Source organism: Geotrypetes seraphini, chromosome 1, assembly GCF_902459505.1.
Source record: "Geotrypetes seraphini chromosome 1, aGeoSer1.1, whole genome shotgun sequence".
In the NCBI taxonomy this organism is placed as follows: Eukaryota; Metazoa; Chordata; class Amphibia; order Gymnophiona; family Dermophiidae; genus Geotrypetes; species Geotrypetes seraphini.
Genome location: NC_047084.1, coordinates 144,779,725 through 144,805,513, shown reverse-complemented (window position 1 = coordinate 144,805,513; position 25,789 = coordinate 144,779,725). Strand labels below are relative to the sequence as shown.

Below are 25,789 nucleotides of genomic sequence, written 5' to 3'. Positions count from 1 at the left end.
TTAAAAAATGTAAAAAGCTAAGGATCCCCTTTAAATTATAACACGGCATGCATCTGTTATTTAGACGATACCTTTTTTAAAACAATAATTTAAATGTAACTTTATTTTAGGTTCATGCTAATATTGTATGTTTCCTTTCCGACCAGCCGCAGTCTTAGAATAACTTAGAAAAATTGAACCGACTTCTTAAACGGACTGTTACTGAAGCAACGGGTTGATGCCATCACTTTCTTCTGCCCGGGTCCCATCGCCCCTGCATACGTGTGCGCGCAGCTCGCGACGCTGCCTGTGACAGGCCGCTCTGCTCTTCCTGTTTGCGTAGCTGGCACGGCGGAAGGATCTCGCGGGTGTTCGCGGCGGAACAAGCGCTTTGCACGACGTCGTGCGCTCTGCTGCCGGCCGCGCAAGGATCTCTGGCGTCGCTTTCCTCCGCCCCCTTCCGTGCCGCCGCCTCCGTGCAAACTCAATGTGAAGCAGAAGGTGCGGGATAAACATGGCGACGTCGCTGCACGAGGGGCCCACCAACCAACTCGATCTGCTTATCCGAGCCGGTAAAGACGCCCGGGAAGTTGTGCACGGGGGAGGCGGGTGCATGCCGAGGGGTGCCGTGCGGCCAACCTGGCTGGCGGCGCGACCGGAGGCTGCTGCGCATGCTGTGATTTCGGGGGCGCTCGCATGAAGTAATGGAGGGCAAAGTAGGAAGTGATCACCTTTTTGGTTAGCAACCTGCATGGCGTTTGGGGATCTTCCTGTTGTAGATCTGTGCGAGAGGCAACGACGGCTGCTCGTGGTTCGCATGCTTTTTTACTCTGCAGGCTCGTTTCGAGCTGAGAGGGGCGTTCTGTGCTTCACTCTTCGTTGCTTGGGAAGCAGGAAGTGTGGCAGATTGTTGTCTTTCCTTGTGTCTTTTGCCACGCTGTCTGGCCGAGGAGGATAGAAATCTCACTAGACATCTTTTTATGGATTTAATGAGAAAATCAGTGACTGATAAAGCATTCTTATTAAATGCAAGAATAGCTTTTAAGGTTTATTTCCTAAACTTTTCTATTCTTTATCGTACATAACGGGCATTGAAAGTCCCGTTAGTTGCCGTGACCGGAATAAGCTGCACCTGTGCAGAAAAAAAATCGTTTTTGTTCTGACTACGGTGCAGTTTAGCTGTCGTATTGCTTCTGGATTGTTAGGGAACGTTAAAGTCTTTGCTGAATATTGACTTTATGATTCATAGAATAATGTGAAATATGACGTAAAGAAGCGCTGTTAAGTCACTAAACCGTACAGACGGGGATATTTGAGGATGACTACACGGGCTTTATATGAATTCTAATACCATTAAAAACCCGGGAAGACGTGAAAGGTTTCTTCTCCCCCCTCCCCCCAAAATCTGTATAGCGGAAGCGCAGAGATCAAACGGACTGTATTGTGATTTGATTGACGGGGCATGTTGGCCAATTAGCTCCCGGGGACGTTCGAAAACCGAATGCCGACCTATGGGATAGCTGAGTCTTCCGTGTTGCGGACCAATAGGCGTTGAGCTGACTGGTAACTGGCCGATGCAGGGGGATTACAATGCGGATGGGAATTGGAGGGAAGTGGAGAGGATTGTAAACACGGAAGTGGTGGGGCGAGCGCGGCCTTTTAGACTTGGGCAGCACGTTGTAGGAGGATTACCGCTATAGTACCTGTAGGTTTCCCACTCAAGTTAGTTTATACTTAACTGTCAGAGTTATAGGACTTGTTTTTGTAGATAACTTTGTCTCTTTATATTTGTATACTACATTGGGTGAATCTTTTCAGGAAGGCGGTTAATAGTTCCCAAAATAGACATGTGTTCCAAGAAATTGAAATGATGAGAAGAAATAGAATGATGGTAGGAAAGTAAACGTTATTTGCTACAGAATGGCAATAGAAGGAGACAGAATGATTTGATTTTCTTGACTAACTCGAAGCTGATGTTCCTGTGCTGGCCCTGGGTCATTTTGTCTCTGGTTAATTTCCTGCCTGGTGGTAAGATACAATATATTTTGCTGCAGTAGCTGCTGTTTTCTTCTTTCTCATAATTACAGATTCCCCCCCCCCCCTTGGTTATTATTTTGTGAAGTCTTGGTTTTTTGTTTTGTAATCGTGGCAAATGTGCACCTGAGATAACTTTCTGTTTTGTACATTTCAGGAAGATGTTTGTGTGTGTGTCTTTTCGTGTTGCACTTCATATAGAGTCTGACTTATTTATTCAATTTTCTATAACATTCTCCCAAGGGAGCTCAGAACAGTTTACATGAATTTTTCAGGCACTCAAGCATTTTCCCCTGTCTGTCCTGTTGGGCAATGGAACAAGCTGGCCGAATCCCTACGTTGGGCTCAGTCTCAGGCAGTGTTCAAGTCCCAGTTAAAAGCCAACCTCTTTGAGAGTGCTTTTGACTCCTAACTCCTCTCACCTTGGGTTCTGCATCCCCAACCCTAAATGTCATGCCTGTCCAAGTTAGATTGTAAGCTTTTCCGAGCAGGGACTGTCTATAAATGTCAAAATGCACAGCGCTGCGTACGCCTTTCAGTGCTATATAAGCAGTAAGTAAGAGTAGTAGATTGGGTGACTTGCCCAGTGTCACAAGGAGCATTGGTTTGCACTCACAACCTGAGGGTGCTGAGACTGTAGTTTTAACCACTGCGCCACACTCTTCCTTCCCCCCGACTTGCGATTTGGGGTTTCTAGTTCTATTTTTTCTGCACATTTACATTACTAGTCTGGGGGCATTTACTCTGCATTTGGTGAGTCTATACAAGTCACAGTCGCAATCACAGTTAAAGGAACCTTTGTAGTCTTGAATGTCACCGTGTGGTGGTCTCTCAAATTCATATATTTCATAAAAGGTTGCACAACCTGCAAAGAACTCAGTTTTGATCAGGGCTAATGTGTCTACTAAAATTTGCATTCTGTGTTGTGTGTAAATGTATCTGCAGGTCTTTTTTTTTTTTTTTTTCCCCTTTTTCTTTGGCAGGGGGAGGGGGGAGAGGACTAGTAACCTGTTGGTATTTCTGTAATTGTTTGATAAACCAAGAAGTAAAACTGACACGAGCAATTTTTTACATCATTCTTAAATTATTATAAGCACTTTAATTTTGATAGGTTGTTTGCAGGGCTGGATGGGTCTTTTATATCATAAATCAATCAGAATTTCTATAAATCAAAGCATACCATAACAGCATTAACTTTGATGATTGAAACAGCAATAGTCCTGCCTGTGAAGAAAGCAATATCACAAAATAATACCAGACTCGGGAGCACCATATAAAGGAGTTAGACATTAGCACGGTGGTTCTCAAACATGTCTTGGGGAACCACAAGCCACTTACCAGTAGGTTTTTACGATATCCCCAGTGCTGCAGAGTTGATACATAAAACATTCGACTCAGGGCTCCTTTTACAAAGCCGCGCTAGCGGTTTAACGCCCGCTAGCCGCTACCGCCTCCTCTTGAGCAGGCAGTAGTTTTTCGGTCAGCATGGGGGTTAGCGCGTGATAAAAAGTCACGCGTGTTAAACCCGCTAATGCACCTTCGTAAAAGGAGCCCTTAGATTCCTTTATTTATACATATAGGTAGGTGTACTACATTCAAGGTATGGATTCATAGGATTTTGATTTAATTTATATTTTTAATTTTTGGTCAGCTATTACAAATTTGTCATTTGTGTTCTGTGTAGCATTCTGTTAGCATGATTTTTCTATGCAGTATTTTATATTAATTTGGCTTGTTGAGTTGTCTCGATAGTGGAGGGGCTGGTTCCTCCATCGCTGTCCCGCCCCTCCTCTGATGTCAGAGAAGGGGCGGGACCGTGACGGAGGAACCATCTCCGAAGCGTTACTAAGATCGCTAACACCGCGATCTTGCTTGCCGGCTGTTCTGGCTGGAAGGTAAACAGTGAGGGAGGCCAGGGGGGGGAAGCGGAAGGCCAGGGGGTGGAAGCCAGATGCCGGGGGGTGGGGGGAGTGAGCAGTCCTTCGGGGTGGGACAGGCAGGCCTTCAAAGGGGAGGACAGGCCTTCAGGGGTGGGATAGGCTTTCAAGGGGGGACAAGCCTTCAAGGGGGGGAGGCAGGCCTTCAAAGGGGGGGACAGGCCTTTAGGGGGGACAGGCAGACTTTCAGGGGTGGGATAGGCTTTCAAAGGGGGGATAGGCCTTCAAGGGGGGAGGCAGGCCTTCAAGGGGGGGAGGCAGGCCTTCAAACGGGGACAGGTCTTCAAGGGGGGGGGACAGGCAGGCCTTCAGGGGTGGGATAGGTCTTCAAGGGTGGTGGGGACAGGCAGGCCTTCAGGGGTGGGATAGGTCTTCAAGGGGGGAGGCAGGCCTTCAAAGGAGGGACAGACCTTCAGGGGAGGGGGGCCCTGGTATAGAAGTTCACAGAGGGAGGGAAGGGGGTTCAAAGAGATGTGCATATGCTGGACTTTGGGGAGGAAGAAATGGGTCTGAAAATAGAGGAGAGGGAGAGAGATGATGGACAGTGGGATTTAGGGAGGGAAGGAACAGAAAGGGAGAGAAGTTGGACGCAAGGGATGGTGTGGAGGGGGGATTGAGATACTGGATAGGAGGGTAGTTGGGAAAAGAAAGGGAGAGATGGTGGACCCTGGGGTGGTGGGGAATGAAGGAGAGATGCTGGATGAAAGGGTAGTTAAGAAAAGGTGGATCTGTGGAGGGAGACGAAAAAAAGGAAAGATGTCAGACCTCCTGTGGAGGGAAGAGAAACAGAAGGGGAGGACAGAGATGGAAGATGGATGGTTAGCAGGGAGAAAGAAGGAGACCCTGGCAAGCAAGTTATCAGAAGACTACCAGAGCCTGAGACCAACAAAATTTGAATAATGACCAGACAACAAAAGGTAGAAAAACTAATTTTATTTTCTGTTTTGTGATTACAATATGTCAAATTTGAAATGTGTATCCTGCCAGAGCTGGTGTTAGACCGTAAACGTGAGCTAGGATTTAACAGAGAGAGGAAAAGTCTTTTTTGTTTGTTTATTTTGTTTACACCACAGCACCAGTGTGATTAGGAGAAGGCAAAGGGGGTGAAGAGGCTATAAAATAAACCCACCAGGTTGTTTGAAAAAAACACCCAATTGGGCAGGAAAATCGAATCAAAAAACTAATTCAGTAGGCTGAATCGAATTAAAAATTTTTTTTCCTGAATTGGGCAGCTCTACTGCATACTTGTCACCTGCATTATATGCCTTGAGGGATCTGCAGCAGTTCATCTTCCAGGAAACAGTTGGTCATTTGTGTTCGAGCATGAATTTTTATTACATGTGGGTAACCCAGAATTTTGGTATGGTGATGTGGACTGGCGAGCAGGGTTTATGTTTGAGGTTCGTTATTTTAGTTTGTCTGTTTGTTTATTTTTTTAATGTGTTTTGTTATTTGTTTCTTTTTTTGCTGTATATGTTTTGTGATTAGAATTCTTTGCTGTTCTGGTTACAGGAAATTGGCTTGTTAGTGCTAACTGGTCAAATATGGGGAGGGAAACACTCATGTGGGGTGGAGGGAAAAATGGCCTAAATGCCAAGGACTTTAACCCTTACCCTCTGACTTTTGGACATTACTGCAAAGACATGTACATCTTGCCAATTGTTTGAATATTTTCCAGCATTAGTCACCTGAGCACATGTGTAATAAACTTTTTGAGTTGTCTGGTGCTAAAAATCCTTTGCACCCTAGGATTGTCCTAGCTTCGTTAATTTTAATTTTTCATATATATCTGAACAGCACTGTGCATATATATATATATATATAGTAGTAAATTTGCATTACTGAATTTCTGTACAATATATATACTAGAGTTTCAAATTCTAAAATAATTTGGTTAGAACATTCTTCAAATATTGACTGGGTAATTTTTTATAGAAAGTAATGTGTGAAGAGGGGGGAAAAGTGTCCATTATAGCAGGGCTGTGGAGTTGGTAGATAAATCCTTTGACTCTGACGCCTCAGCCTCAGTTTCTGGTACCTATGACTCCGACTCCAGGTACCCAAAATTGTCTCTGACTCCTCGACTCCAACTCCTATTCCACAGCCCTGCATTATAGCCTATATTGGGATTGGGATTGGGAGGAGGTGTAGCATTATATACTAAAGATGACATTAAGGTCACAAGAATCTCAGATGTCCAATACACTGGAGAATCCCTTTGGGTTAATTTGGCCAGAGGGAAGGACAAATGCTTGTATCTTGGCGTAATTTACAGACCCCCAAGACAACAGGTTGACCTGGATATGGAAATAATCGGGGATATAGAAAATATCACCTTGCGTGGGGACACAGTATTGTTAGGTGACTTCAACATGCCTGATGTGGATTGGGATACACTAACCTCCGATTCTGGCAGCAACAGGAGGCTATTAAACTCTATGAAAGGAGCTGGTCTGAAGCAACTGGTGTTAGACCCAACAAGGGATCAGGCAATACTGGACCTATTACTTACCAACGGAGAAAGTGTCACAGAGGTCTCGGTGGGCGACACATTGGCCTCCAGTGACCACAACATGGTATGGTTCAATCTTAGGAAAGGTTTCACTAAATCTAACACGCTGACCAAGGTCCTCAAATTCAAGGACACAAACTTCCAAGATATGGGTTCCTTTGTTCACCAGGCGCTACAAAGCCAAGCAAAAACCGATAGCGTGGAAGAAATGTGGTCGACTTTGAAAGCCACCATACAAGAAGCGACAAACCGCTATGTTAAATTAGTAAGTAAGCGGCGAAGAAACAATAAGCCGCAATGGTTCACTGAGGAGATCTCGGACCTCATCAAGGAAAAGAAAAAAGCTTTCATCTCTTACAAACAATCGGGGAAACAAGACTCTAGGGCAGACTACCTGACCAAGTCAAAAGCAGTCAAAACAGCAGTCAGGGAGGCTAAATTTCACATGGAGGAGTCTCTGGCAAAGAACATCCAGAAGAGAGATAAATCCTTCTTCAGGTATATCAGTGATAGAAGTAAAAACTCTGGCGGGATTGTACGTCTAAGGAAACCAAACGGAGACTATGTGGAAAAGGATTCCGAAAAAGCCCAGCTATTAAATGAATACTTCAGCTCAGTTTTCACCCGTGAAGCGCCGGGGCTTGGCCCTCAACTACAGACAAGGGCAGACTCAGTTGACCCATTTAGTAACTTCAAATTCACGCCCAGCAGTGTCTACGATGAGCTGTCAAAACTCAAGGTTAACAAGGCAATGGGGCCTGACAACCTACACCCCAGGGTGCTTAGGGAGTTGAGTGATGTCTTGGCAGAGCCACTGTCGGCACTCTTCAACCTCTCCCTTAGTACGGGAAGCGTCCCGTTGGACTGGAGGACGGCTAACGTCATTCCACTCCACAAGAAAGGCTCAAAGATGGAGACAGCAAACTACAGACCAGTGAGTCTAACATCTATAGTGAGCAAACTTATGGAAACTCTGATCAAACGACAATTGGATAAGATCCTGGATGAGGAAAATCTACGGGACCCCCGTCAACATGGATTTACTAAGGGAAGATCATGTCAATCCAACCTGATCAGCTTCTTTGACTGGGTGACGGGGAAGCTGGATGTTGGGGAGTCCCTGGACATCGTGTACCTGGACTTTAGCAAAGCATTTGATAGCGTACCACACCGCAGGATGCTGAACAAGATGAGTTCTATAGGATTAGGTGACACATTGACGAAATGGGTTAGGAACTGGCTTGGTGGTAGGCTTCAAAGGGTAGTGGTGAACGGCACCCCCTCAGAAATGACGGAGGTGATCAGTGGAGTGCCACAGGGTTCGGTCTTGGGACCGACCCTATTCAACATCTTTATAAGAGACTTGGCAGAAGGGCTTCGAGGTAAAATAGCATTATTCGCCGATGACGCCAAACTAAGTAATGTAGTGGGAAAATGCACAACGGACGAAGATTCAATGCCCGACAACATGATGCACGACCTACTCCTACTGGAGCGCTGGTCTAGGACCTGGCAACTCAGCTTCAATGCCAAAAAATGCAAAGTCATGCACCTAGGCAACCACAATCCATACAAGACTTATACTCTTAATGGTGAGATCCTAACAAGAACGGTTGCAGAACGGGACTTGGGGGTGATCGTCAGTGAGGACATGAAGGCTGCCAGCCAGGAAGAGCAGGCCTCATCCAAGGCAAGACAGATCCTAGGTTGCATTCGCAGGGGTTTCGTCAGCCGTAAGCCGGAAGTCATTATGCCATTGTACAGATCCATGGTGAGGCCCCACCTGGAATATTGTGTGCAATTCTGGAGACCACATTATCGCAAAGATGTGCTGAGATTGGAGTCGGTTCAGAGACTGGCCACCCGGATGGTCTCGGGACTCAAAGATCTCCCGTACGAAGAGAGGTTAGACAAACTGCGGCTATACTCGCTTGAGGAGCGCAGAGAGAGGGGGGACATGATCGAGACGTTCAAGTATCTCACGGGCCGCATCGTAGCGGAAGAAGATATCTTCTTTTTCAAGGGACCCACGGCAACAAGAGGGCATCCGTGGAAAATCAGAGGCGGGAAACTACGAGGTGACACCAGGAAATTCTTTTTCACTGAAAGGGTGGTTGATCGCTGGAATAGTCTTCCACTGCAGGTGATTGAGGCCAGCAGCGTGCCTGATTTTAAGGCCAAATGGGATCGACACGTGGGCTCTATTCACTAGGCAAAGGTAGGGGAGGGTCATTAGAGTGGGCAGACTAGATGGGCCGTGGCCCTTATCTGCCGTCTATTTCTATGTTTCTATGTTTATATTATAAAGACACATAAGCACCCATGCACTGCACATATTGTGAGTGAAATGAACCTTCATACATTTATACCAGCTTGGAAGCCTGCAGATTGTAAAAAATACACATGTAAATTGCCATTCTACTCTCTCCCCCCAAATGCCTATAAGCTTGTCTTGTGAAAGTGTGCACTTCAGAGCATGGGTATATTTTTACACTTGGGGTAATTCTTTAAGAGACAGACTGGGTGAACCATTCGGCCTTGATCTGCTATCATGTTTCCATGTTACACACATAGGGCTCCTTTTACTAAGCTGCGATAGCGTTTTTAGCGAGCGCTGAATTGCCGTGCGTGCTAAACCCGCACTACGCGGCTAGAACTAACTCCAGCTCAATACTGGCGTTAGCGTCTAGTGCATGCGGCAATTCAGCACGCGCTAATACAGCTATCACAGCTTAGTAAAAGGAGGCCATAATTTATTGAATTATTCTCAAGTTGTAAATAGCAGCTGTAGTAAACAGAGTAATAATTTCATTTATTTATAAATAAAGGTAAGCATTTATATTTTCTTTTGATGTAATGCTGTTTCTTTGTTGGAATATGTTGATTTCTAAGGATTTTAGCCTTTTTATTTTAAATGTATAAGTTTTGTGTGATATTTGTGATGTATAATATCTAGTTTGAAATGCAAATAAATAAGGGTAAGCCACAATATTTATAAATCAGAAAATGTTTGACTTCTAGGTTCATTTGATGGAAAGGAGACGATTTCATTACTAAATTTTATTTCAGCATTTCTATATTCAGTTTTTATGGTCTGTTTTGCCATGGTTGTAATGAAAGTGAAGGATAGAATAACTAGTAAACACAATTCCTGCACAGTAAGAATGGTATGCTGAACCTTAGGGTACTCTGATATCTTTTTGCAGCATGCTCACAAGAATGGACGGACAGTCATAGCTTTTGAAACCTCTTCCTTTTTCTAAGTTCTCCAAAACACCTTGTTTTGCTTCCAAAATGCTAGGGATGGAGCCCTCTGACTCTAATACTTCTATATTGGGGATCTCAAAGTCCCTCCTTGAGGGCTGCCATCCAGTCAGGTTTTCAGGATTTCCCCAATGAATATGCATTGAAAGCAGTACACGCACATAGATCTCATGCATATTCATTGGGGAAATACTGAAAACCCGACTGGATTGCGGCCCTCGAGGAGGGATTTTGAGAGATCCCTGTTCTATATCAAGCCTTGTTTGTGAAGGATAGGTGATGGAAGTGCACCCTTGTGCCATGTGCCACAACGAGTGAAGCGGGGAGGCGGGAAATTTGAATTTAACTCCCACACAGTCCCTGGGGCATGGCACAGGGCTTTTGAGCCTGTTAGGGGAGCAAAAATTTCCCCAGGAGCCCCAGAACAGGAGCACGGTGTGCCAAATTGGCTCAGAGGCTCCATAGTCAAAGAGGCCTCTCCTCTCTTCTGAAGGGGAAGGAAGTTGCCTACTAAGACCTTTACCCTAGAGTTCATTGATCTGCTTTGGTAGGTGTATGTGCACGGCTAAAATATGCAATTTTGGTCCGCAGAAGAGCAACCCTCGGCACACGCTTCTTAAGAAACCTCAGAGTGCTGCTGTAAGAGTGGAGCTTCTTCAGACAGGGATTCAGGGGATGAAAGGTTTGGACAAGTTCCTGGAGGAAAAGTCCATAGTCTGTTATTGAGAGAGACACGGGGGAAGCAACTGCTTGCCCTGTATCGGTAGCATGGAATCTTTCTACACCTTGGGTTTTGCCTAAGTACTAGGGACCTGGATTAGCCACTGTGAGAACGGGCTAGTGGGCTTGATGGACCATTGGTCTGACCCAGGAAGGCTATTCTTATGTTCTTACTGTCTGAAATCAAGGCCTTTCTGATGAGAGATTTGGCCTCCTATGTTGAGGATCAGGATGGAGTCCCAGCAGTGGATCCGGGATAGGGTCCCTCCATATGGTGGCTATTCAAGCCTTCAGCCCTGCCAGACATTATTACTGAATCTTTTCATGAACTCAAGATTGATCTGCCTCAGCCCCAGTCATCTCTGTATTCTTTTTTGAGCAGGGTCTGATCTCGAACATATGAAACTCCTGGTTACAGAGCCCTGGAAGGTACCGGAAGGCTCCCTTAAAGGGGCAAAAGCCATGACTAGGCCGTATCCTATGGATCATGAGTTCCAACAAATGTTTACTATGCCAAAGGTAGACTCACTGGTAGCATAGGTGACTAAATGCACATCCTTACCCAGTGAGGAAGCAGTCATGTTGAAGGACACACAGGACTGCAAAGTGAATATGGTCCTCAGGAGGCAGTTTGAGGTCCTGGCCCAGGAGCTAAGGCGATGTCAGACTGCTGTTTTTGTAGCAAGCACCTGCCACTCATGGCTGCAAACCCTGGACATGACGGCAGCTGAGCCATTACCTCAGCTCATGCTGGCTGGGGTGAATTATGTGGCTGACACACTTTATAGTGTAATTAGTCATGGTGAGAATTTCCACATACTTTATCTCCGCCTCATGCATGCTGTGGATCCGACAGGGGTTGAACAATTCAATCTCCAGGACTATGTTTAGTAGACTCCTCTTCAAGGGATAGATGCTTTTTGGTAAAGGATTGGGTGAATCTTATGGCCAGTTGTCAAGATCGTCCCAAGTCCTTACTAGGCAGCAAACCTCAAGTGGCTAGAATCTACAGCTGGAGCTCTTTTGGGAGCTCCCGACTTTTTTTCATCAGTACGCCTCAGGAGGTTTGTCTCAAAGAACCTGTCAAGGTCCCAGACAGATATTCTTGAAGCCGGAAAATCCAAAACACTGGTTCCTGGGCCACAACTATAGCGATCTCCTCCAACTGCATTGTCTGCATAAAAAAATTGCCAGTGTCACTGAAAGAATATTCGACTACAGGAGTGGCCTCCTGGGTGAAATTGAGGGTGATACCTCCAGAGGTGGTATGTAGATCTGCGACATGGTCTTCCCTACACACTTTCAGGTATGTCCCTAAGATTCAGCATACCATTCCTATTGCACTGGAAAAATAGATTAGGTTCTTCTGATAATATTCCAATAGATAGGAATGATATTCGCTCTCACTCTAGAAAATAGCAAGTGTGTTGAAACAAGTCTGCATTTCTGACATGTCTTGAGGTTACTCATGCACAGTTGCGGCGCAGTGCAAGCCTAACGTTCCAAAAGACAGGATGTAAGGGTAGTCCTTCTGAATCAAGTAAGAAACTGCTAGATTTGGAGCACCGGTCAGTGATAAAATGTCTCACAAAAGAAGGGAAAAAGCCAATGGAGATCCATGAACGTATGACTGCAATTTATAGTGAGTGTGCCTAATCAAGGATTTAATTTTGTCAGTCAGATGAATTAAGGTTTCTTGAATAGCTGAAGAAATTGGCATCTCAGCAGGTACAGTTTGGAAAATAATTAATGAAAAATTGGTCATGTCCAAGGATAGTTCAAGATGGTTTCAAGACTGCTGACACCATATTAGAAGGCCATGAGGCTCCAGTGATGTCAGGAGAACTTGGAGATGTTCTGTGAAGACCAAGTGAATTTTTTGTAATGTGTGTTGACTGGAGATAAGAACATAAGAATAGCCTAGTATATCAAGCCTAGTACATCAAGCCTAGTAGCCCGTTCTCATGATGGCCAATTGCCAAAGCCCATAGAATAGCAACATTCCATTCTACCGATCCAGGGCAAGCAGTGGCATTCCCCATGTTTTTCTTAATAACAGACTATGGACTTTTCCTCCAGGAAATTGTCCAAACCTTTCTTAAAACCAGCTACGCTATCTGCTCTTACTACAACCTCTGGCAATGTGTTCCAGAGCTTAACTATTCTCTGAGTGAAAAAATATTTCCTCCCATCACAGAGATCTTGAGTCTAAAATGGAGTCAATGCAGTGGAAGCACAAGTCATTCCCTAAAGAAAAATGTTCAAGACAGAAAAATCTGCATGCAAAGTCATGACAGCTGTCTTCTGGGATGATGCAGCAATTTTGCTTCTGGAGTTCATACCACACAAGAACCGCCATAACTGGGAAGAGTTATGCCAACACTATGACCGCTTTGCAGGAATCAATCAAGGAGAAAAGACGAGGAAAACTTGCAGCAGGCATGTTACTGCTTCACGACAATGTGCCAGTGTACATGTCACAATAAGCACAGGCCGTCATCCGAGAATGTGGGTTTCAGCAGCTGAACCATCCAACCTACAGTCCTGATCTGGCTCCCTCAGATTATTTCCTCTTCCAATTTTTTATGAAATCTCTCCATGGATAGTGGTTTTCAAGTGACAAAGATGTCAAAGAACATGTAGACAAACATGATTTAATGAGACAGAGTCAGCTTGGGTTTAGCCAAGAGAGATCTTGCCTCACCATTTGCTTGACTTCTTTGAAGCTGTGAATAAACATGTGGATAAAGGTGAGCCGGTTGATGTAGTGTATCTAGATTTTCAGAAAGCTGTTGACAAAGTTCCTTATGAGGCTCATGAGAAATTAGAGTCATGGGATAGGTGGCAAAGTTCAGTTGTGTATTAGGAATTGGTTATCGGATAGAAAACAGAGGGTAGGGTTAAATGGTTATTTTTCTCAATGGAGGAGAGTAAATAGTGGAGTGCCGCAGGGGTCTGTACTGGGACTGGTGCTATTTAACTTATTTATAAATGATCTGGAAATTGGAATGAGTGAGATGATACTAAACTGTTCAAAGTTGTTAAAACGCAAACGGATTGTGAAAAATTGCAGGTGGACCTTAGGAAATTGGAAGACTGGGTGTCCAAATGGCAGACAAAATTTAATGTGGACAAATGCAAAGTGATGCACATTGGGAAGAATAACCCTGAATCACAGTTACCAGATGCTAGGGTCCAAATTGGGGGATAGCATCTAAGAAAAGGATCTGGGTGTCATTGTAGACAATACAATTAAACATTCTGCCCAATGTGTGGCAGCAACCAAAAAAGCAAACAGGATGCTAGGAATTATTAAAAAAGGGATGGTTACAAGACTAAGAATGTTATAATGCCCCTGTATCACTCCATGATACCACCTCATCTGGAGTATTACGTTCAATTCCAGTCTCCTTATCTCAAGAAAGATATAGCGGAACTAGAAATGGTTCAAAGAAGAGTAACCAAGATGATAAAGGGGATGGAACTCCTCTCTTATGAGGAAAGACTAAAACGGTTAGGGCTCTTCAACTTGGAAACGAGATTGCTGAGGAGAGATATAATTGAAGTCTACAAAATCCTGAGTGGAGTAGAACGGGTATAAGGGAATCGATTTTTCACTCCGTCAAAAATTACAAACACTAGGGGACACTCGAAGTTACAAGGAAATACTTTTAAAAGCAATAGGAGGAAATATTTTTTTCACTCGGAGAATAGTTAAAGCTTTGGAATGCATTGCCAGAGGTTATGGTAAGAGCGGATAGCGTAGTTAGTTTTAAGAAATGTTTGGACAATTTCCTGGAGGAAAAGTCCATAGTCTGTTGTTGAGAAAAGACATGGGAGAAGTCCTGAATCGATAGCATGGAATGTTGCTACTACTTGGGTTTTGAACGTTAACAAAAATGGGGGTCTAGGATGATTTGTGCTTCCTTTGATATAATTTTTCTCTTGTACCTAAAGTGCTTTAAATTATAAGAAATTAGATTTATTGGCACACTTTCTTTAGATCTATAAACAATAACTTAATATACAGATAGAACTCATCCCCAAACTCTATAGTGAGGTTGAAGTATCATAAATATGCATATTTCTCAGTAAAGAGACCTCCTCCCTCTCTGGTCATTCTAGTCCTCTAAATTTTCTCTTCATTTTGCCTCTTCCCTCCACTGGAGTTCCTTTCTACCCTAACTCTTGTTAACCATGTCGAGCTTTACGAATGTAGAGATAATGCGGTATACAAACCTAAGGTTTAGATTAGATTAGATTATAACCTAGATGTTATTTCAAGTCTTCATTCTGAAAGCATATGGTGTAATCATCTACTTCAAAACCTCCTTCCAACCTATAAATTTATTTATTTATTTATAAATTTATTGAAATATTTATTGATGAAATAGTTAAAGAACCAACTAACTAACTGGGGGATATGATTTAAAATTGTTAAGCTTAATCAATATATATATATTATTCTAAGTATATACTTTATACAAGAGCAACAACACTTATCTTTGTGGCTTTCCAGCCAGTTGGGGGACCATGAACTGCCCAACGCTCACATTAAATTCAGAGCGTTTCAGCTAATGATAAGCCTTCTTCGGGGGACAATGTTACTGTTGTGTCACTATAAAGAAAAAATATAATTAAAATTAAAACACATGGTTTAATCTACAAAACATATGTGGCAATAGCCATTAACTCGATACAAAACGATTTAAAAACTCTTACTTAAATAACTCTATATTTATTTAACTAGGTATATAGATCTTCACTCAATGAGAGGACTGAATTTAAACAGAAACCATTGAAAACTCCCTCAGTTAAAACAAACAAGAACACTTAGCCTCCATGAACGCACACATAAACAATAAAATAACCCCATGCGAGAACACAGTACCTTGCCTTGCAATCTTACGGACCTTCGTACTTCCACAGGCGAGCTCACTATAAAGTTGTTATATAAAGGAAATGGTCCCGTGGAATAATTAACTTTATTGCAAACAGCTTCGTAAGAGCGGAATAATGTCATGACGCGCGAATGAAATAATTAATTCAGTTACAAGCAGATCCGTGGGAACGGAATAACGTCATGACGCAAACACATTGAACCACTCATACTATTAATGCTGTTATATAAACATCTGAAATTCCCGTACGGGAACACAATACCTTGCCTTGTTATCTTGCGGACCTTCTTACTTATACAAGTGAGCTCACTATAAAGTTGTTATATAAAGAAAATGGTCCAGTAGAGTAATCAACTTTATTGCAAACAGCTTCATAGGAGCGGGATGACATCATGACGCTCTAATGGAATAATTAACTCAATTACAAACAGCTCCATGGAAACGGAATGACGTCATGACGCTCAAATGTCATACTTATGCTTCGTGAGGGCAGAACAGCGTCACGACACTCAAATATCACATCTAAACGAATGAACTTGCTATGATATTACTGTATGAAAAAAAAGGGGGGAATGACCCAACTAAATATTTAACTCAATCACACACAACTCTGCCAGAACAAGAAAACCATGTGACAATCAAATGTCCCGCCGAAACAAAAAAGCTCCAAAAAGGACTCGGGTGACATAGCCAACACTACAACATAACCTTAAACAAACCGAACGTAAACAGAACTGCCATCCTGAAGGGACCACTGAGTCAATAAGCTTAGATGAAAACACAATCATTCGGGGTATAAACTTTAATGAATCATTTCAGATGGTTGGATCCAAAATTCCAATATATACCATGATAATATCAGTAAATTTGTATGTGGACTCAAAGATCACCCATGTTATAAATCCCACTCTCTTAAGTCCGAAAGGAATTACTGTCTTTAAATTAAAAATCCATCGCTTTTCTTAAGAACATAAGCAATGCCTCTGCTGGGTCAGACCTGAGGTCCATCATGCCCAGCAGTCCGCTCACGCGGCGGCCCAACAGGTCCAGGACCTGTGCAGTAATCCTCTATTTATACCCCTCTATCCCCTTTTCCAGCAGGAAATTGTCCAATCCTTTCTTAAACCCCTGTACTGTACTCTGCCCTATTACTCCCTCTGGAAGCGCATTCCAGGTGTCCACCACTCGTTGGGTAAAGAAGAACTTCCTAGCATTCGTTTTAAATCTGTCCCCTTTCAACTTTTCCAAGTGTCCTCTTGTTCTTTTATTTTTCGAAAGTTTGAAGAATCTGTCCTTCTCTACTCTCTCTATGCCCTTCATGATCTTATAAGTCTCTATCATATCCCCTCTAAGTCTCCTCTTCTCCAGGGAAAAGAGACCCAGTTTCTCCAATCTCTCAGCGTATGAAAGGTTTTCCATCCCTTTTATCAAGCGTGTCGCTCTCCTCTGAACCCTCTCGAGTAACGCCATATCCTTCCTAAGGTACGGAGACCAATATTGGACGCAGTATTCCAGATGCGGGCGCACCATCGCCCGATACAATGGCAGGATAACTTCTTTTGTCCTTGTTGTAATACCCTTCTTGATTATGCCTAGCATTCTATTTGCTTTCTTAGCGGCTGTTGCGCACTGTGCCGTCGGCTTCATTGTCATGTCCACCATTACCCCCAAGTCCCTTTCTTGGTTGCTCTCATTCAATAATATCCCTCCCATCGTATAGTTGTACCTCGGGTTTCTGTTTCCAACATGCAATACTTTACATTTCTCAACGTTGAACTTCATCTGCCATCTCGCCGCCCATTCCCCCAATTTGTTCAAGTCCCTTTGCAATTCTTCGCATTCCTCTTTAGTCCCAGCTCCACTAAATAGTTTTGTATCGTCCGCAAATTTTATTATCTCACACTTCGTGCCTGTTTCTAGATCATTTATGAATATATTAAATAGCAGCGGCCCGAGCACTGAGCCCTGCGGAACACCACTCGTGACCCCCATCCAGTCCGAGTAGTGGCCCTTCACCCCTACCCTCTGTTTCCTACCCGCCAACCAGTTTCTGATCCATCTATGTACGTCTCCGTCCACTCCATGGTTCTTCAGTTTCCGGAGTAGACGTTCGTGAGGCACCTTGTCAAAGGCTTTTTGGAAATCAAGGTATATGATGTCTATGGGGTCTCCTCTGTCCATCCGTTTGTTAATTCCTTCGAAGAAGTGCAATAAGTTTGTTAGGCACGATCTCCCCCTGCAGAAACCATGTTGGGTTGTTTTCAAAAGTTCGTTTCTTTCCAGATGTTCATCGATGTGTTCTTTAATCAGTGCTTCCGTCAGTTTCCCCGGAACCGAAGTCAAACTCACTGGTCTGTAGTTTCCCGGGTCACCTCTTGATCCCTTTTTAAAGATGGGCGTGACATTGGCTATCTTCCAATCCTCCGGGATCATGCCTGTTTTCAAGGATAGGTTGCAAATTTGCTGCAGTAGTTCCGCTATCTCCTCCTTTAATTCCTTCAGAACCCTGGGATGGATTCCGTCCGGACCCGGGGATTTGTCAGTTTTAAGTTTTTCTATCTGCCTGTGTACATCATCAAGGCTCACTTCCATGGATGTTAATTTTTCTGCTTGATTTCCATTGAATATTTGTTCAGGTTCTGGTATGTTGGTTGTGTCTTCGTTTGTAAATACAGACGAGAAGAACATGTTGAGTCTTTCTGCGACTTCTTTCTCCTCCTTCACCGCTCCCTTCCTGTCTCCTTCGTCCAGCGGTCCTACCTCCTCCCTAGCTGGCTGTTTCCCTTTAACATATCTGAAGAACGGTTTGAAATTTCGTGCCTCCCTGGCTAGCCTCTCTTCATACTCTCTTTTGGCTTTTCGAACCACACGGTGACATTCTTTTTGATACTTCCTGTGCTCCTTCTGGTTCCCTTCAGTTTTGTCCTTTTTCCATTCCCTGAATGAATTTTTCTTATTGCCTATCGCTTCCTTCACTATTTTAGTCATCCATACTGGGTCTTTTGTTCGACCCTTTTTGCACCCCTTTCTGAATCTGGGGATGTGCAGATTTTGTGCCTCGCTCACTGTGTCTTTGAAAAAAGACCAGGCATGTTCTACTGTTTGCCATTTTTTGGAAGTGTTCCTAAGTTTCTTCCTTACCATTTCCCTCATTGCTTCATAGTTTCCTTTCCTGAAGTTGAAAGATGTCGCTATGGTTCTCTTTCCGTTCGGTATGCCTACTTCAACCTTGAACTTGATCATATTATGATCACTGTTTCCCAACGGTCCCACTACTTCCACTTCCTTTGCAGGTCCCCTTAGTCCATTTAGGATTAAATCCAGAGTGGCATTTCCTCTCGTCGGTTCTCTAACAAGCTGCTCCATGAAGCAATCTTGTATAGCCTCCAGGAATTCTGTCTCCCTAGCGCATCTTGAGCTTCCAAGACTCCAGTCTATCCCAGGATAGTTGAAGTCTCCCATAACAACTGTGTAACCACTTTTGCATTCTCGCTTCATCTCGGCATCCATTTCTTTATCGCTATCTCCGGTTTGCCCGGGTGGACGATAGTATAGGCCCATCTTTATTTCATGCCCTTTCCTACCCGGTATTTTAACCCATAACGATTCCAGTTTGTTGATCATCTCCGCTGTGTCCATTCTTGTCGATTGTATGCTTTCTTTTACGTATAGGGCTATTCCTCCTCCTTTCTGACCTGACCTATCCCGGCGATAGAGCTTGTACCCCGGCAGTGCTGTATCCCATTTGTTTTCCTCATTCCACCACGTTTCAGAGATTCCAATGATGTCTATGTCCTCTGCATTGGCCATGGTTTCTAGCTCCCCCATTTTGTTTCTTAAACTCCTTGCATTAGTATATATGCAGTTTAGATCCTGGCATTTTGTCGTCTTCATTTCTTTTCCCTGTGCTTCAGTCTTTGGTGTCTTCTCTTTTGCTACAATCTTTCTAACCTCCTCTTCTGGGTTAGTTGACTCCTGTAATTTGTCTCTTGTTTCTTCCCTGCCTTTTTTCCCCTTAGTATCTTCACGGGATACCTTCTTCCGAATCATCGACGCTAGGTCGACTGTCGGCTTTCCCCTTTCTCTTAGTTTAAAGCCTGTTCTATTCCTCTCTTGACGTTCTTTCCTCAAAAGGATGGAGTTAATATCCCTACCTCTTTCAGACAAGATCACTTTTTCAGGAACAGTGAACCTAAGATCTTCAAAACTGTGGTTTGCCTCCAAGCAGTGTGTAACTAAGGGGTTCGCAGTATCGCCTTGTTTCAAACGTGATCTATGCTCTATTAGGCGTGCCTTAATGGTACGTGTTGTTTCACCAATATAGACTAGATCGCAAGGACACCAGATGGCATACACCACCTGTGTTACACAAGTTGAACTATGATTCAAGGTGATCCTCGTTCCATTTAATTGTAAAAAGCATCCTGCAAAAGAAACCTTACAAAGGCTGCAATGTCCACAGGGACAATGTCCCACAGTGCCCATTTCGTCTATGGAGGTGGGTATGGTTTGCAGAAATGAGGGTGATAAAATTTCTTTTAAATTCTTCCCTCTAGTAAACGCAAATTGCAGTGGTGCTTGAAAAATGTGGTGGAGATGCATTATGTGCCAGAATTTCAGGATACTACTTGGGTTTTGGCCAAGTTCTAGGGACCTGGATTGGCCACTGTGAGAAAGGACCACTGAGCTTGATGGACATTAGTCTGACCCAGTAAGGCTATTCTTCTTTTTTTTTTTAATTTATTTATCATTTTCATATTTATATTTATCCCAGGACAAGCAGGCAGGTATTCTCACTAGTGGGTGATGTCATCAGACAGAGCCCCGGTACGGACGTCTCACAAGCACGTGTTGCTTGTAGAAACTTAAAAGTTTCTAGATGCCCGCACCGCGCATGCGCCGGTGCCTTCCCGCCCGGAGGTCCGGGCGTGTCTCCTTAGTTCTTTTCTTTCCGCGGAGCTGAGAAGTTCAACTTCATCATGCGCTAGCTGAATTCAGTTAAATTTGCCTTCCTTGTCCGCGTTTTCGCTTTCTTTTAATTACAGTTAACAGTACTTTTCTTTTTCAGTAAAAAAAAAAAAAAAAAAAGAAGATTATTTCCTCCGGCGGGTCGAACGGGCTGGCCACGTGGCTCAGGCCCACTGGCTTCGACCTCGCGGCGGAGATTTTCCGGCCTATGTCCCGGCCAATCACCGGGTTTAAAAAGTGCAGCAAGTGCCAACGCGCGATTTCACTCACGGACCCTCACCGGCGCTGTTTGCAGTGTTTGGGCCCTGACCACATTCCGAAATCGTGCAGGCCTTGCTCTACCCTTACGGCACGCTCATTCAAGCGGCGTTGCCTATTGTGGGAATCGATGTTCAAGATGGACGCAGCTAAGGATCCCTCAGCCTCCACTTCATCTGATACCTCCCCGGTTCGGGCGAAACCGGTATCGACCCCTCCTGCATCGAGTGTGGTGAAACCGGCATCGTTCATCCCGACACCATCCACGAGCTCGACGTCGGTGCCTGCCCCGGTCTCCTCGGTTCAGGTACCTCTTCCTTCCACAGTGCCACCAGTGGTCATCAAAGTGCCGAAAGCTACTAAGCAGAAGCACTCGACCTCGAAGGAGCGCGATGACCGTGCAGGAGGACCCCCTTTCGGTGCGGATCCCTCCTTATCGGCTTCACTACGGTCCATGCTGGAAGCTCAATTCGTTGAGCTCATGCAGACCATCGGACCCGGGCTCATCGCTGCCATACAGGGTGACCTCCCGGTACCGGTCCAAAGGGGCGGTCCGCCCCCTCCCCCTCCTCCACGCCGTTCGACCTCGAAAACCGACGAGGACGAACGGGGGAGGGCGGCGATGCCCATGCGGCAAGCCTCGCTTACCGATATGCCGCCATTAGAGCCCATTACGCCTCCGCGCCAACATGGGACCAGACCTCCGATCGATACTCAAAGCCCTGGGCATAGTCAGGAAGAGTTCTTCCGTACTCCTTACCAGACTTGGGTAGCATCGCAAGAATCCGCATCGCAACCCCAGTTGCGATCCACCGCTTCCAGCCCTATCCACCACTTGGGGGCCTCGGGAGACCATGCGATGCACAGACGATCCCGATCCCCGTCCCGCCACCGAGACGGGCACCGATCAAGACACTCATCCTGGCACTCTTCACGCCATTCGGAGGTGTCACCGCAGAAAAAACTGCAACGTATGGGATACTCCTCATCAGAGGTGTCCCCTCCGGAGGGACCGGAGTACGAGGAGACACCCGTACCCGATTCTCCTTGCCACTCCCCGATGTCCATGGACCCGGAGGCCTCCTCCTCCTCCAGCCCGTCCCACAGACCGACGCTGGCGGATCAATTGTCTTTCTCATCATTCCTCCGACAAATGGCGGATGATCTGGATGTGACCCTTGACACGGGCTCCCGATACTCCAAAGAGTATCTGGACACCATGCATTTACCTAACCCTCCAACGGAGTCGCTTCGGCTCCCCCTGCATAAATTGCTGGATCAGACCTTCATGCAGTGTTTCGAAACACCGTACTCCATACCGGCGATTCCCAGCAAACTCGATGCTCGATACCGCATCGTGCACCATAAAGGGTTTGAGGGCCCTCAACTCTCCCACCAATCCCTACTGGTCGAGTCCTCTCTTAAACGCTCTCATCCCTCCCAGGTCTACGCCTCTGTACCGCCGGGCCGAGAGGGGAGAATGATGGACAAATTTGGTAGAAAATTCTATCAAAACTCCATGATGGCGTCACGGGTGCTGAACTACAATTTCTTTTTCTCTTCCTATCTGGAGTTCTTCTTGCCGGTGCTCCGCAAGTTCACTCCGTTCATAGACACCCAAGCTCGATTCGAGTTCGAGGAAGTGGTAGCCTCCCTCTCCCAATTACGCCTCCAGCTGATGCAATCCTCCTTCGATGCATTCGAACTCTCGGCACGTGCTGCCGCAAGCGCGGTAGCCATGCGTCGCCTGGCATGGCTCCATACAATCGATATGGATCCCAACCTCCAGGACAGACTCGCCAACGTACCATGCGCGGGAGCTGACCTGTTCGATGAGTCTATCGAAACTGTTACCAAGAAGCTGTCGGATCATGAAAAATCTTTTCAATCCATCCTGCGGCCCAAACCCAAACCTCAACAGTCTCGACCTTCCAGGCCACCCCTGATTTACCAGCGGCGTTACATGCCCAGACAAACGCCTGCTGCGAGACAACCTGCGAAGAGACAACCTCCCCAGAAGTCTCAGCAAAAACCTCAGCCACCGGCTGCACCTAAGGCTCCCCAGCCCTTTTGACTCCCCTCCCGGGAGCATAACCGACACCGTTCTGCACTCAGCCTCTCCCATAGGGGGCCGCCTCCATCTTTTTTACCATCGATGGGAGGCCATAACCACGGACCTATGGGTCCTTACCATCATAAGAGAAGGATACTCTCTTCAATTCCATCGGGTCCCCCCGGACCATCCTCCAAGAGAGTATCCTTCAAGCTCGACGCAGACCGCCCTTCTTCTTCAGGAAGTCCAAACCTTACTTCAGCTTCGGGCTGTCGAGCCGGTCCCGTCAGACCAATTGAACCGAGGGTTTTACTCCCGGTACTTCCTCGTCCCGAAGAAAACGGGCGACCTGCGACCCATTTTAGACCTTCGGGCCCTCAACAAGTTTCTGGTCAAAGAGAAGTTTCGCATGTTGACTTTGGCTTCTCTATACCCCCTCCTCGAGCAGAACGACTGGTTATGCTCCCTGGATCTCAAGGAGGCCTACACTCACATCCCCATTCACCCGGCCTCCCGAAAGTTCCTCAGATTTCGGGTGGGAAATCTGCACCTACAGTATCGAGTGCTACCATTCGGCCTATCTTCGTCCCCCAGAGTCTTCACAAAGTGCCTGGTGGTAGTGGCCGCGGCACTCCGGGACAGGGGTCTACAGGTGTTCCCATACCTCGACGACTGGCTCATCAAGGCCCCGTCAGCCCCAGAGGTCACTTTGGCGACCTTGGCTACAACCTACTTCCTCCAGAATTTGGGCTTCGAGATCAACTTTTCCAAGTCTCATCTACAACCCACCCAGTCCCTCCCCTTCATCGGAGCGGTCCCGGACACCACCCGACTCCGAGCATTCCTGCCTCTGCAACGCATGGAGTCTCTTCTTCATCTCTGCCAGTCGGTGTCTTCTCGCCAAACCCTACCGGCGAGACAACTGATGGTGCTCCTGGGCCATATGGCCTCCACAGTACATGTGACACCCTTTGCCAGACTCCATCTCAGGATCCCCCAGTGGACCCTGGCATCACAGTGGAATCAGACGTCCGATCCACTATCCAAACACATCTTAGTCACACCTGCTCTTCGGCAGTCTCTACTTTGGTGGATGACCTCTTCGAATCTATCCAGAGGTTTGCTGATGCACTCTCCCCCCCATCAGAAAGTTCTCACAACCGATTCGTCGAATTATGCATGGGGGGCCCACCTGGATGGTCTCCGCACCCAAGGATTCTGGACCAGTGCGGAAAGACTACACCAAATCAATCTACTGGAACTCAGAGCCATCTTCAATGCGCTCCAAGCTTTCCAACACCTACTTCACGACATGGTGATCCTCATTCGCACAGACAATCAGGCCGCCATGTATTATATCAACAAGCAAGGAGGCACGGGCTCGGCCCTCCTTTGCCAGGAAGCTCTACGAGTCTGGGACTGGGCGGTGCGCCACAACGCCTTCCTCAGAGCAGTCTACATTCAGGGGGAGAACAACGTCTTAGCAGACAAACTGAGTCGTCTACTACAACCGCACGAATGGACTCTCCATTCCAGCCCCCTTCACCAAATCTTCACACAGTGGGGGACGCCTCAGATAGACCTCTTTGCGGCTCCCCACAACTCCAAACTGCCTCAGTTTTGCTCCAGGATCTACACCCCTCATCGCCTCGAGGCAGATGCTTTTCTACTGAACTGGGGGAAACGATTTCTATATGCGTTCCCACCATTCCCGCTGATCCAGAAGACTCTGGTCAAGCTGAAACTCGAACAGGCCACCATGATTCTAATAGCTCCTCGGTGGCCCAGACAACCTTGGTTCTCCCTCCTACTTCAACTCAGCAGCAGGGAACCAGTACCACTTCCAGTGTTTCCTTCACTACTTACTCAACATCAAGGATCACTGCTTCATCCCAACCTGCAGTCTCTCCACCTGACAGCTTGGTTCCTCTCAACGTAACCCCTCACCAATTCTCTCAAGAAGTGAGGGAGGTCTTGGAAGCTTCCAGGAAGCCCGCCACTCGACAATGCTACTCCCAGAAATGGACTAGATTCTCCTCATGGTGTGTTTCTAAATCAAAGGAACCTCAGCGAGCTTCCTTATCCTCCGTGCTGGACTATCTCCTACACCTATCTCAATCCGGGCTCAAGTCTACATCCATACGAGTCCACCTGAGCGCTATTGCGGCGTTCCACCAGCCCCTACAAGGGAAACCCCTCTCGGCCCATCCGGTGGTCGCCAGATTTATGAAAGGACTCTTCCATGTTAACCCTCCTCTCAAACCACCCCCAGTAGTTTGGGACCTCAATGTAGTCCTTTCCCGTCTCATGAAGCCCCCGTTTGAACCACTCAACAGGGCCCCTCTTAAGTATCTCACCTGGAAAGTGCTTTTCCTGGTAGCCCTTACGTCCGCTCGCAGAGTCAGCGAACTCCAGGCATTGATGGCGGATCCACCATTCACAGTATTCCATCATGACAAGGTGGTCCTCCGCACTCACCCGAAATTCCTGCCTAAGGTGGTCTCAGAATTTCATCTCAACCAATCCATTGTACTTTCAGTATTCTTCCCTAAGCCCCATTCTCACCACGGAGAATCGGCCCTTCACACTCTAGACTGTAAACGTGCGTTGGCTTTCTACCTGGATCGCACCAAGCCACACAGAACCACTCCTCAACTTTTTGTCTCCTTCGACCCTAATAAGTTGGGAAGACCCGTATCAAAGCGCACCATCTCTAATTGGATGGCGGCTTGTATCTCTTTCTGCTATGCCCAGGCTGGATTATCACTTCCTTGTAAGGTCACAGCCCATAAGGTCAGAGCAATGGCAGCCTCAGTAGCATTCCTCAGATCAACACCAATCGAGGAAATTTGTAAGGCTGCCACCTGGTCCTCGGTTCACACATTCACCTCACATTATTGTCTGGATACTCTCTCCAGACGGGATGGACAGTTTGGCCAAACAGTATTGAAAAATTTATTCTCTTAAGTCGCCAACTCCCCCTCCATCCCACTGAGGTTAGCTTGGAGGTCACCCACTAGTGAGAATACCTGCCTGCTTGTCCTGGGATAAAGCAATGTTACTTACCGTAACAGTTGTTATCCAGGGACAGCAGGCAGCTATTCTCACGTCCCATCCACCTCCCCTGGGTTGGCTTCTCAGGCTAGCTACCTGAACTGAGGAG

General features: G+C 46.0%; 1 protein-coding gene across 6 annotated transcripts in view; it reads left to right on the top strand.

The window, feature by feature from the left end:
- ELF2 (E74 like ETS transcription factor 2) overlaps nt 1-25,789 on the top strand; it is a 235,192-nt gene that overhangs the window by 126,698 nt on the left and 82,705 nt on the right. The window contains exon 1 of one of the 6 annotated variants that reach the window (XM_033939289.1): nt 383-551. The exons of 3 other annotated variants lie outside the window; for them this stretch is intronic. In XM_033939289.1, coding sequence (XP_033795180.1) covers nt 494-551 — 58 coding nt within the window. In that variant the 5' untranslated portion in view covers nt 383-493. Of the gene's footprint in view, nt 1-382; nt 552-793; nt 1,685-1,715; nt 2,008-25,789 lie in introns of those variants that run through there. 2 more of the 6 variants (XM_033939308.1, XM_033939298.1) reach the window with 2 other exon arrangements.